Source organism: Zootoca vivipara, chromosome 2 (assembly GCF_965207765.1).
Source record: "Zootoca vivipara chromosome 2, rZooViv2.hap1.1, whole genome shotgun sequence".
Classification (NCBI taxonomy): Eukaryota; Metazoa; Chordata; class Lepidosauria; order Squamata; family Lacertidae; genus Zootoca; species Zootoca vivipara.
The window spans coordinates 119,653,697-119,667,695 of record NC_142584.1 but is presented as its reverse complement, the minus strand read 5'-3'; the positions used below and the strand labels follow the sequence as shown (position 1 = coordinate 119,667,695).

General features: G+C 43.2%; 1 protein-coding gene across 1 annotated transcript in view; it reads left to right on the top strand.

Annotated features, from left to right (window-relative positions):
• Nucleotides 1–13,999, top strand: part of LOC132591245 (uncharacterized) — a 34,593-nt gene that overhangs the window by 1,728 nt on the left and 18,866 nt on the right. Inside the window, exons 3-4 of the mRNA XM_088662560.1 lie at nt 6,079–6,129; nt 9,172–9,344. Of these exons, the coding sequence (XP_088518686.1) occupies nt 6,079–6,129; nt 9,172–9,344 (224 nt within the window). The remainder of the gene's footprint in view (nt 1–6,078; nt 6,130–9,171; nt 9,345–13,999) is intronic.

Below are 13,999 nucleotides of genomic sequence, written 5' to 3'. Positions count from 1 at the left end.
TCGGCCCTCCAGATGTTTTGGACTACAATTCCCATCTTCCCCGACCACTGGTCCTGTTGGCTAGGGATCATGGGAGTTGTAGGCCAAAACATCTGGAGGGCCAAAGTTTGGGGATGCCTGACATAGAGACTACGTACAAAATAAACTGAGCATCTCTAAAGAGCTGGAAAGCTAAATTCAGAGCTCTTTGCTCTTTGAGCTGCTTTTTACACTCCAAACCACAACTGCTCAGGAAGTTAACGCGTCACCACTTCCTGGCTGCAAGAACAGAGAGGACAGGAAGTGAAGGGGGAGTGAAGGTCCTCCGTGGCTAAATTCCCTCGCTCCCACATCCCTTCCTGCCGTCAGAGAGGAGGCTGCTTTCTGCTCTCGCCTTTGCAAAAAGCTTCCTCGGTGCCCCTCCTGGAATCGGGTGAGTCTCCTTCCTCGGTGCCCCTCCTGGAATCGGGTGAGTCTCCTCTCTCTCTTCCCCTGAGGGTGCAATGGGGAGAAGGGGGTCCCAGGGGTGCAGGGAGGGTGCATGGGGGTCGCTGTTCAGATCATGCCTGATGGGGGGAGACCCCCCCCAAGTTAGGGAGCAGAGCAGGGCCGTCTTAAGCATATCCAGCGCGTGGTACAAAGATCCCTCCGGCGCCCCACCCCCCGTTTCCCAGAGTTGTCGACCTTATTTAAGGGGCGGGGAACCCCAAAGTTGTTGAAATTTTTTAGGAAAAGTTTCCCAGAGTAGTTGACTTTTTTTAAAGGGAGCTGACACCATGCGTACACATTATCTCTGCTTGGGAAAGGAAAACAGGAAACATAAACTTTGTTTAGTTGCTCGTTTATTAATATTGCACTTATTATTAAGTATACATCACCACCACATTTGTTCTAAAGGTTTATTTTTTTAACTGTACTGTGTTCCCATATTCTTTTCCCCCCAAGTTGCTTTACAATGGGATGCTATGTATATGATCTTGCTGCAAACTTCCCATACAACTTGCCAATACCAGTAAGCCTAGCCTTGCCACTCAGCCCAAAAGCTGCTCTTGTCTGATATCCCCCCCTCACTTTTAATATCTATCCAAAGGGCTGATCCATTTTATCTTGGGTAGGATTTGAAAAACTGCCAGCCATCAAAAGAAATCCAGCTCCTTCTCATTTTAACCCCTCACCCCTCCTGGGAAGAAGAAAAAGAAGAAAAGGGGGGGGGGCAGATGGAGAAGGTTATATTTATGCAGACACAGTTTCTCTCCAGCAAAGCCCTGATAGGTGGGGTGCCTTCTGTTACCTGTCCTTGTTGTTGTTTAGTCGCTTAGTCGTGTCCGACTCTTCGTGACCCCATGGACCACAGAACGCCAGGCACTCCTGTCCTCCACCGCCTCCCGCAGTTTGGCCAAACCCATGTTCGTAGCTTCGAGAACACTGTCCAACCATCTTGTCCTCTGTCGTCCCCTTCTCCTAGTGCCCTCCATCTTTCCCAACATCAAGGTCTTTTCCTGTTACCTGTCCTTACAGAACTCAATACCCCCCCCGCCAAAGAAGTGTGTTCCCAATACTGCAACAAAGAATATTAAATAAGACAAATACATATCCTGGGTTTGCATCATGAGGCACATGCCAAAGCCCTCAACCCCAGCGGGGGGGGGGGGGGCGGCGGTCCCTGCTGAGCCCCAGAACCCTTACTCTTGCTGTGTCTTTGCCTGACTTCTCAAAGCAAGAGCAAGGGAAAGCAACTGGCTGCACTTGCTGCTTCAAGGCAGTGGTTCATATTGTGACGGCTCCTCCTTTTCTGCTGAACTCCGTCGGCCAGAGCTGGGAGGCAGAGTTGGGGCTGCGCACACAGCGCTCTCCTCTCTTGCCCGGTGGCTGTGCTGGCGACAGCGGTGGCTGCAGGAGCGCCTGCTTCTCCGCCTCCTCTTGCTGCTGCTTCCATCGGTGCTCGGAACCTCAGGGTCATAGAGCCCACATGGCGCAGCCAAAGGAGGCAGGGAGGAGAGGGGAGGGGGCGGCACGCAAGCCTGCCAACCAGCCAGCCAAGCGCCCACCCCCCAGATGAGCCAGCCAGGCACACGCACCTGGCTTGGCCCAGAAGACTGCCTCCCATTCCCCCCGCGCTCCAAGTTTACGCCCACCCTTCACTGTGGATGGCAGAGAGGAGGCGAATTGTCTGCACAGCCAGCCCACTGCCATAAACACAGTAAACCACGTTCCTGCCAGCCAAATTGGCGGGCGGGGTGGCATGACGTGCCAGGGTCCTGGAGCCGGCTGCCTCAGAGGCAGCGCTCACTTGATGTTCCTGGACCCCGCTGCTGGGCGCCCTTGCTGGGTGTTCGCCGTGGCGCAGGGCGCCACTAAACCAACAGGAAAAAGCGCCTGTGGAGCAGAGGGTCCAAGCCAGGGAGGGGACGAGTTCGCAGGAGGTCTGCAGCTCTGTTCTTCCTTGGGATCCAAATGCTGCCTTCCTTTTTGGGGAGGGGGCTTTGGGTCAAGTAAAATTGGGCATGCAAATAACCCCCCCTTCAGATCTAGGGTTAAGTCACATTTCTTAACAGAGGCTGTAGCCAGATGGGAACATTTGCATATGGGAAGAGCACAGGGAGAAGAAAAGCCCTTCTGCATCTACAGCAGCAAAACCGGACCATGTCCTCTGTCTCAGATGCAACAACACATGTCTCTCCCCTATTCAGGCTAAAAAAGTAGAGGAACTAATGTGAAAGCAAATTTCAGATCTATCCTTATGAAATGCTAAAGCAAGGATAAAAGACTCCTTCTCCCAACATCATGGAGGGATTATCAGTCATTGAGTGGCTTGTACTACTAACATAAGATCCTTTTGGCTGACTGTAATACAATTCATACCATACTGATAGGTACTTGTAAAAGCTTCTGGAAAAAATATAGCAGAGAGTCTGTGGGTTTTGATAAACAAGAAATGGAAATTGGTGCCATCTCAAAAGAGGCTAGTTCTATCAAGCTACCCTAAGCCATTGGGCATCTTGTCACAAGAGGAGCGTAAAGCTCACCTCTGGAGTTTTTATGTTTTGTTTTTCCTTTGGGTGGGTTTTATTCAGCTGAATTCATTATTATTATTTTGCCTTCTCCACACGTGATTTTTTATTTTTATATACAATCTTTTCAACAGAAGATTTACAACCAAAATTAACCAGAATATAAGTAAGAACATGACTCCATAGCTGCCAAGTTATCCCTTTTTTAAAGGGATTTTCCCTTATGCTGAATAGGCTTCCTCGCGAGAAAAGGGAAAACTTGGCAGCTATGCATGACTCACATATTTTCCTTTGTACCAAATTATTCTGAAATCTCATTTTCTATTCCTTAATATTAATATCCTTCTTTTAACTCTTTGTTCTTGACCTCTTAAATCACATTTATATATTTAACAGATTTCCAGATGTTGCCCTTTACCTCCCTCCCCTCGACCCATTACTTCCCTTCACCCATGTGCAATCTTCTCTACATAATGTTATTTCTTGTTGTGTTAACTAACATTTGTATTTCTTATTCCATATATGTTATAATATCATCTTATATTCTTGCGCACTTTGAACTCCAATCCCAATTCTTTCCATGTACAGTATTCCTTTACACAGTTCCACTCTTTGTAGATTTTTTGGTTAGAATTGTTGCCGTTAATTTTGCCATCTCAGGAAATTTGCAAATTTTATAAGATTTCCTCTGGAGCTTTTAAAGGGTCTATAGAGCACCTAGCGGCACAACAGAGCACAAAAGAGCACAACAGATTTAGGACTTGTGCAGGATCTATACTTTGACGGCTTCCATGCCATGGTGGGCAGGGGCATAGGCAGGGGGGGCAGGGGGGCAATTGCCCCCTCCTAGAGCACTACCGTTCCTAGAGGGGGTACCTAGCCTACACCCCAAAAAAGAAGAGAGAAAAAGGCTTGCGCGCTTTTCTCTTCTCTCTGTCTTTTTCTCCCCTCCGTCTCTGGCAAGGAAAAGAGCAGAGGACTGCCCCCTCCCCTTGGGGGGGTGTGGCCGTTGGCCACGCCCCCTGGGAATACCGGCCAGCACGTCATCGCCAGCTAGCCAATCGGGTGGCTGGGGGCGTGGCCGGATCCCTTTAGCGAGCGGAGAGGCTGGGGAAAATGCTTTGCTTGTGCCTCTACTCGCCCTAAGCAGGGGGTGTGTTTCGGCCCCCTGCTGCAGCCTATCCCTGCTGCCCTGCAGAGGCTCTTGGCTGGCCTATAGGGCCAGCTGGGGGGCGGGGTTTTACTACATTTCGCGGCAGCATTCAAACCCTTTTTCTGCTGCTGCACCACATCGGATTTCCATCGTTACCTGCCTTCGGAGGGATTTTTCTGCAGCCTCTGCTGAGCCTCATTACCTTCCTGCTTCTCTCCTGGGTAAGTATTGGCAATGTGAGAGTAGCTCAGTGTGTGTGTGGGGGGGGTGTAATTATTATTTTCGCTCTGCAGTCTTTGCCTTATCTCCGTGGAGTATTGTGTGCTGGTGTGTGTGGCTGGGGGGAGAAGACCAGGCGAGCATAGCTGAGCGTGAGGGAGGGGGCTGTTTGACTGTTCATGCTTTCTGTGAAGGTCTTTTGGGCTTGCATTAATTTCTCTGTGCTGCTGATTGCTGCCTCCCCACCTCTTTTATTTTCCCCCTTTCAATTCGACTGCCCCCCTCCCTAAATCCGCTAATTTCGCGTTTAGTGGGGATTCCCCTGCTTTGCCAATTGTTTTGGTGCTTGAGTCTGGACTGGAGGATTCCCTAACTGGGGGAATTTCTTGCAAGCAGCTGCCCTCTCCTTTGGGTCATTGCTGGGGTGTGTGTGTTGATGTTATTGAGAGGAATACTCAGCCTCCTTTATTTTTTTGATTCCTAAAACTTTTAAGCAACTGTGCAGCCCCTTCCAGGCATCTTAATTACTCCTTGGTTACCTGGTACATACCGGTAGTTCTTGGCCTGGAACAGTAATTGTTTTTTTCTGCTGGGTACTTAAGGCCGCATTGTGTAACTCTGCTGGATACTTAACGCTTATCAGCCGGCCACATTGTATCATAGCAACAGTAATGCTTCTCTTTTGCTTCTCATTTGGTACTGCTGAGTTCCTCTATTTTAGTTCCCGTGCTTGCAATAATTGCTTTTTGCAAGTTGCTTTATCCTTGACCTGAGTGGCTTGTGTTATATTTGACAACATTGCTGAGTTTTCAAATTTAATTTTGCTTTAACTTATATACTTATTAGTTTGACGTTCTGCATTTGGTTTAAAGGAGAATTGGCCAGTGGGCTGGCTGTTTTTTTCTAGAACTCTTTCACAGGACAATTTTACAGTACAATAGTAAATATACGTGTCTCCCACCCATCTCCCACTTTTAATACATACTTTTAATACATACTTTTAATACATTCATTTTATACACCAAAACCCCTCATTTTATACACCAAATCCCCTCATTTACTCATCTCCTTATCATCCTCACCTACCCCACTTCTCACCTCCCCACTCCCACATTTGTCACTGTTGTTTGACTGCTGGTTGGCCTGCCATTAAATTGAAACCTGCTTGTCTGACTGTTTTTGAGAGGAGAGCCTTTTCCCTCCCCCTCCCCACCCCCTTATCTTTTTAAAAATAATAATTATTAAAATACTGCGGTAGAAGGCTGGGTGGAACAAAGTTGGTAAGCTGTTAAAAATCTGAGAGACTGAAGCAGGAGACCGGAGTGGGCACAAAAAAAAAACAAAAACTGCAAGGGAAAGAGGGGGTCAACCCCAATGCATTTTAAACCTCCTCTCAAGGAGTGGGAGTGAGGGGATAGGTGGGCTGAAGAGGGCCACGAGGAAGGCCTGAGCCCAGAGTCCCACTGGGAAAGACCTCTGGGTTTTGCCTTATTTTCCCCCTTTTTAATTTTTTTTAAAAAAACTTTAATATTTTTTTTCTCGCTCAGTGTAATTATACATTTTTGTTATTTAAACTATAAATATCGTGAAATTATGTTTTTTTTTTCTCAAAGTGACACACGACTTGAGTTATGCTCGGTTTTTTGGCAAAATTTGACACACCAAGCTCAAAAGATTGCCCATCACTGCTCTAGACCCTTGCCCCCGGTCCTCCAGACCCGCACAGGGGATCGTGCCCTCTGCCTGGCTGTACCCTGCCTCCACCAGGTGAGTTGAGCATGTGTGCTGGGGGGGGGGGCTCTGCCGCCCGCTGCTGCTAGCCCTGGAAGACAGGGTTGCCTTGCAAGAGGGTTTCCGTGTGTCTCTCCCCCCCAACCCGTAAACGGTCCTGTGTCGTGGTTAGAACTTAGAGGAGACCTGGGTTTGAAGCCCCACTCAGACATGAAGTTCAGTGGTCAGCCTTTGGACACCCCCTCCTCTCAGACTGGCCTTCCTTGCAGGGTTGTTGAGAGTGGGAATTGAGGGTGAGGAGGCAATTTTGCCCGCCTTGAGCTCTTTGCAGGAGAGCAAGGTTAGAGACATGATCCTGGACCTGTGACCAAATAAATCCAATTCAAAACCTGACTTCAGATAGACAATTGCTGCAGATGGAAGTTCTACTTTTGATAAGGGATGCTCATTTTCCTTTTGAACATAGTCATAATACTTCTTAGGATTCCTTTGTATTCAAATAATATATTGCCTATTTTTATGCCCTGGGGTGTGTGTGCCAAACTGGGTCTGTTTCGGGTAGGATCCTCCCTCCGCATGTGCGCGCAGGGCTGGGCTGCGAGGAAAAGCGAAGGGGCAGCAATCCATGTGGGTGCAGGGCAATGATAGCCACCATTTTGTTGGTGCCACATGTGCACCATGTGTGGGAAGTTTTACCTGTTGAACTCTTTCTAGCGGCCTACGGGGGTTTAAAATAAATAAACTGTTTTCCAGTCTGGATTTGAAGTTGATAGATAAATAGTTGATACTGTTAATAATTTTAATAAATAAAAAACTTGGGAAAACTTGATCCTGGACCTGTGACCAAATAAATCCAATTCAAAACCTGACTTCAGATAGACAATTGCTGCAGATGGAAGTTCTACTTTTGATAAGGGATGCTCATTTTCCTTTTGATCATAGTCATAATACTTCTTAGGATTCCTTTGTATTCAAATAATATATTGCCTATTTTTATGCCCTTTTTATGCCAATAATATATTGCCTATTTGGCCCGGTAGTGTTCTTTTTTCTGAATTTGGTCACACACACCCCTTTAGACCTGAGCTTGGCTCATGTTACTCAGAGCAAAAAAACATTAGTACACTGGTGAGCAGAGGTGAATTATCTTTGATTTGTTAGTAGATTAAGGTAATTTAATCTTTGTTGGTTAGCAATTTAAATTTATATCCGTGGTAGAGGCTTGTTATTTCAGTTCATTTGTGGACAGGGTTTGGTGCCTGATTTGAAGTAAAGTAATAATTATATAACAAATAGGGTGGCAATTTATTTGATGGTTGCAGGAAATCTTGGGGCTTGATTTGCATGGAAGTCCACCTTTCTCTTTCTCACCTTTCTCTCTTTCTCTCTTTCTCCCCCACCCCCTCAGCAGGAGGACAGGCCTGAAAACCATTTTGACTCAAAAACTGACCAAATGTTTCTCTATGAGGAGGGAGGCAATGGGGGGAAAATACCTCCCCTTTGTCTCTCTGCTCACAGATCCTGCCTTAAGGGCACATTTCAGGGCACATTTAAGATATGAATAGGGTGTGAGTCTGTGTTCTGGCTCAGGAATTAGGTATTTATCATTTCAAAAGAATGGCCAGGCCCCCTGGTAATCCAACATTACAGGTAACTTGCCATACAGGAAAAATAATCATTACCTTAATAATAACAATATAAATAGATTTATTCAACTGAAACAACAACATTACAGCATATGTTATTTGCTGAAACAAACATCCATGTTTGTTAACCAATTTGGCTAAACAAAAACAATATATATATTTTAAGAAACTTAGACTGTCAGCCCAGCCTACACATGAAAAACTTAAATACTGTCCACTCCAAACAATCAGAAAAATATTGTTTCTATTCTATTCACTGGACTTCTTGAAACTTATCACTGAAGGGGTTGTTGTTTCTGTATTTCTAGGTTTGTAGAACAATAGGATTAAGGTCTTTTTCTCAACTCTGTTCATAACATTTTTGCTGTGAAGAAGGGGCATGTGATCTCTGTTGAGTCAAATTCAGTTTTGAGAACTGCAAAAGTAAACCAAGCATCTGTCATAATATCTTGTAGGCAGTGAAACTGCCCAATGATCTTACAAAAACCTCTGGAAGAGCATGACATTGTGAATGGATTAATGGAATTTATTTACCCCCCAAAAATAAACATATACAACCTTATTCTACATGATTAAAAAACTAATCTTTATTTCATGATGGAACAACCTTTGGATGGTAATATATTTTCCTCAAAAAGCATTTTATTTAAAAAATTTGATTTAAATTAAAAAAATCCGTTTTTTAAGAAATAATTGATTTTTCTCCCCCCTGCTCGGCACGCAATTATATATAATAAAATTTTGGTTTCATTTTGCCTTTTCCGTGCTAAAATGTCACAACCTGGATGACCATGGCTTGCCCCCCCCCTAGATTTGATCCTGGCTACGCCCATGATGGTGGGAGCCACATTTCGAGACTGGAGACTTGCGAAGATGGTGTATAAACACCGGGAATATCAAAGGAGGAGGAGGGGTGTATTAGTCTCAAGATTATTCAAAAATGTGGCATCACCAGCTCCTCTGCTTCCACATACAGATTTGGTCCCCATGCAACCCCAGACAGAGGCAAACATGGCCACAACATCTGCCTGGCTTGCAATGAGAGAGCTCAAGAGCGTCAACAGGGCTCTCTATACAAAGCACCTAGCATGGGGGCACCTACATGTAATAGCTACTTGTCTATTTTCTGCCCATGCACTTCTCAGGCTTTGGGACAGGACGGTGACTGGTTTTGGCACCAAGTTCTGTCCATTATCCCCAATGAGTTCAATGGGATTTACTCTCAGGTCATTACTGTGCAGACCATGCCAGCCTTACAAAGTGGGGTGAGGAGGAAACAGAGGAAATTTGAACCACTGGAAATGTTTAGAAATGGGGCTTCTGTTGGGAAGGGGCTGCCCCGTTTGTGCTTCTCCAGGGGCAGCAGAATGTTTTGGGCAGGAGAATCCCCGCAGGGCCTCTGAGGCTCCCTTTGCTTCTTCCTCTCTCCCAGTACCCTGCAGCTTGTTTGGCTTCTCGACTCCTCAGGATGGATGAAAGAGACTGATCCTGTAAACCGAGCGAGGATGGAAGGGGGAAGATGGACGGTTGACCTGGTCAGGTTGTCTCCTGCATCCCTCCTCACAGCCTCTGAGCGTTCTCTCCCCGGGACCTCCAAGAGATCTGGTGAGTTCCAGGGGAGTGGAGATGGGGACATGGAGGGATGAAGCCGGAGAGGTTTTGGGGCTTGCTCAGCTTCGGGGTGGGAGGAGGCAGGCAGGCGGATGGAGATGGAGAAAGAGAGCACCTTTGGGGGCTCCACCACCTGTCTGCCTGCACCTTTGTCATCTACAGGGAATTTGAGCTTTTATTAGCAACTCACCAAAGGAGCACTGGGGGAGAAACTGTTAATATGAGTCCTATCCACTGGCGAGCTGGCAGATGTGAGCCAGGTTAGTGGTGAGACTGTGTCTTTTCCCACACAGGAGAAAGGAAGTGCTTATCTCCTTATGTTCACGTGATACGTTACCCTGTACACTTTCTCTTTTGACTGAGCAAGATGCCTGTCGCTCACCGCTGCATCTCTCTCTTTGTAATAAAGTAGTTTAGCCTACTTAATGTGTGTTGTGCTTCATGTCGGAGGGCAATCGCAAATTGCTGCACTCCCGGACTAACAGCCAGGTGTGCTCCGGAAAGCTGTCAGCTGGATGGGCCTAACAAAAAGAGCCTCCAGCCTCAGTTTGTAAGCTCCGCCTTCTGTTCTCCAACAATGGACGGAGGGGCTGGAAGGGGGGCAGCGATCGACCGCGATTGACCAAAACCTTGCAGGGATCTACCAGTGGATCGTGATTGACCTGTTGGACATCCCTGCTCTATTTGGATGGAGACCAATAGCATCTGGGATTCTGACATGCAGACCGTCAATCCTGAATGGAGGGATATCAACTGTTTCCTCTGTGACTGTTCTTTGTCTACTCATGCCTTCTTCTTTTTTTTTATTTAAAAAATAAACTTTATTAATTCATTCTTTAAAACAAGTACATTAAAAGAAAGATATGAATACAACAAATCTATACATCAAATATAAGAATAAAACCACTTCCCAACTCTTAACGTATCGCTTATTTCTCATATTCTCCGTATTCTTGCGTTCTTGTGTTATCATTTCTCATTACGAGAAGCCAAGTTACAGGGAACCAGGCAGAGGGCCTTCTCGGTAGTGGCACCCACCCTGTGGAATGCCCTCCCACTAGAGGTCAAAGAGAACAATTACCAGACCTTTAGAAGGCATCTCAAGGCAGCCCTGTTTAGGGAAGCTTTTAATGTTTGATGGATTTCTGTATTTTAGAATTTCTGTTTTTTTTTTTGGGAAGCCGCCCAGAGTGGCTGGGGGAACCCGGCCAGATGGGCGGGGTATAAATAATAAATTATTATTATTATTATTATTATTACTCCTATCATATTAATATAATTTTCTTTTCTTATCACTTAGCTCCTTAAAAAAAAACCCTGCTCTCCTCTAACTTAAACAGACCCTTAATTCCGTTTTAATATTCTTTTTTCTGAAATATTCTTCTACATATTCCCATTTTTTAATCAATTTTTGTTTCGATATATTTCTTATTACAGCAGTCATTTTGTCCAAATTCATAAATTCAACTAATTTTATCTGCCATTCTGCTACTTCAGGTGCCTCTTCCTTTTTCCATTTCTGACCTATCAATAATCGTGCTGCTGCACACCCATATAGAAAAATATCTCTTCTATCCTTAGGAAGGCTTTCTGGGATTAGGCTTAACAAAAAATATTCCGGTTTTTTTTTGAGGGTAACTTTCAATATCTTTTTTAATTCATCATAAACCTCTCCCCAAAAATTTTTGATTTTAATGCAACCCCACCAACAATGCATATAATCTCCTATTTTATCACAACCTTTCCAACAATTCTTATCAGTAGTTTTATATATTTTTGCTATCTTGTCCGGCGTAAGGTGCCAACGATATAGCATTTTCAGCATATTTTCTTTAATTCCTTCACAGGCTGTAAATTTCATTGTTCTTTCCAACAGCTGTTCCCATTGCACTTTATAAATTGGCTTACCCAGATCTTGCGCCCATTTAATCATAACACACTTTATCTCCTCGTCCTTTAATTCCCACTCCAGGAGATATTTATAAACTTTAGATATTGATTTGATCTTATTATCAATTATTAATTCCTGTAGTTTGGATTTTTCTTTGGCAAACCCCTTAACTTTATGTTCCTTAAATAGGCTTTGGACTTGAATATACTGTAGCCAACTTGCACAATTTGATTTTATCTGATCATATGATTTTAAAATTAATTTAACTCCATTTTTTTCTATTAAATCTTGGTAAGTTAGCCAATTTCCCTTCTTATTTTTACCTCCCATTGCTGTCATTTCTAATGGGGAAGCCCACCACGGGATTTTAGGTTCCAATAAATCTTTGAATTCCCACCAATTTTTAAATAAAGTTTTCTTTAGTACATGGTCCGAAAATTGCTTAAATTTTTTTCCCTCTCCCTGTACCAGGTAAGTATGCCATCCGGTCGTAATTCTAAATCCTTCAACTATCAATATTTCCTTGTCTTCTAATAAAAACCACTCCTTAAGCCAACAAAGGCAGGCCGATGCATGATAAAGTCTGAGGTCAGGGACCCCCCAACCTCCCCTTTCTTTAATATCCGTAAGCAATTTGTACTGTACCCTCGCTTTTTCCCCCATCCAGATAAAATTACTTAAGTCCTTCCTCCAGATGTCAAAAATTTCTTTTTTACCTACTATGGGGAGCATTTGAAACAAGAAAAGCATCTTTGGGAGTATTGCCATTTTAATTGCGGCTATTCTTCCTGAGAATGAGAGTTTCAAATCTTTCCATCTCTCGATATCCTTTTTAATCTCCTTCCAAATTCTTCCATAATTATTTTCAAATAGATTTATATTATTTACACTAATTATGATACCCAAATATTTAAAATTTTTAACTATCTCCCATCCTATAATCTTCTCCAATTTATCCAATTCCTTTCCCTTTATATTTTTAACCAACACTTTAGTTTTTTCCCCATTGATTCTAAGCCCAGATACCTCTTCAAAAATTTTTAAAATTTTTCTCAGGTCTTTGATTGTTTCATCTGAGTCCTCTACCATTATCAACATATCATCGGCGAAGGCGCTGATCTTGTATTCTTTCCCATTAACTTTGATTCCTTTGACTTCTTTGTCTTCCTTGATATCTATTAACAGGAACTCAATTGATAATACAAACAGCAATGGGGAGAGGGGGCACCCCTGCCTTGTTCCTCTTCCTATCTCAAATTCTTCCAACACCTCCCCATTTAAAATTAGCTTTGCAAATTGTCTGTTATATATCGAATTGATTCCCTCGTAAAATTTCCCCTTTATACCATACATGTCCAGCGCTCTCATCATAAAAGTCCAGGATAGTGAATCAAAAGCTTTTTCAATATCGAGGAAGACGAAGCCCGCCCTTTTCCCCGGAGTCCAGTCTAAATATTCTATTAAATCCAAAAGGATTCTTATATTTCTGGACATCGACCTTCCTGGTAAAAATCCTTGTTGGTTCTTCCCTATGATTCTAATCAAAACCTTTTTTAATCTACTAGCTAGGATATCAGCAAAAATTTTATAATCAACATTAAGAAGGGAAATTGGCCTAAAATTTCCGGCTTGCCTAAATTCCTCCTCATCTTTTGGGATCAAAGTTACATATGCCTCTTGCCATGTCCTTGGCACCAATCCTCCTTCTAGGATTCCATTTACCAATTTTTGATAAGCCCCTCCTATTTCCTCCTTAAAAATTTTATAATGTTGGCTTGAAATGCCATCTGTCCCGGGGGACTTGCCTAATTTGGATTTTTTAATAGCCTCATAGATTTCCTGCAGCGTCACGGGGTTGTTAAGGGCTTCTCTTTCTTCCTCCGTAATTTTTTCTCTTCTTCTTTCCCCAAAATAACTATTTAGTTTTTCTTGATTTATCCCACCTTTATCATACAATTTTTTATAATATTCAGTGAGACACTTTTGGATATCTTCTATTTTTGTTAGTCTTACTCCCCCATCCATTATCCCACTAACTGTCCTTTCCTTTTGGATCTTTCTTAATTTCCATCCTAATAGTTTCCCTGCCTTATCTCCCCACTCAAAATTTCTTTGTTTAGCCCATTTTATTTTATTTTCTATTTCCTGGCCTATCAATGCAGAAAGCTCTTTCTGTAAAATTTTGATTCTCATCCCCAGTTCTTCATTATTTGGGTTATCCACTAGCTCTTTCTCTTTCTTACCAATTTCCTTCTTTATTTCTTCCAGATTCTTTTCTCTTTCTCTTTTTATTCTGCTTTTTTGTTGAATATACAAACCCCTAACGTAGGCTTTGCCCGCATCCCACACTGTTGTCATATCTACTTCCTCTGTTATATTATTTTTGTAAAATTCTTTTAATAATTCTTTCATTTTTTTTACAAATATCTCATCATTTAAAATTCTCTCATCCATTCTCCACCTATTAAATTTAGTATTTCCCCCCCTAATTTTTATCATAATTGGGTTGTGATCCGTAATTGATTTAGCCATTATTGCACATTTATTTACTTTCTGAATTAAGCCAGATGTTAGCCAGATCATGTCGATTCTAGATGCTGATTTTTTTGCATTGGAGAAATAAGTGAATTTCTTTTCTGTCGGATTGTCCCTCCTCCAAATATCTTCAAATTCATAATTCTTGATCAAATTCAAGAAGATTTCTGGTAGTTTCCCTCTATCCTTTTTCCCTTCTTTTTTCTTTGTTCTATCTAATTCT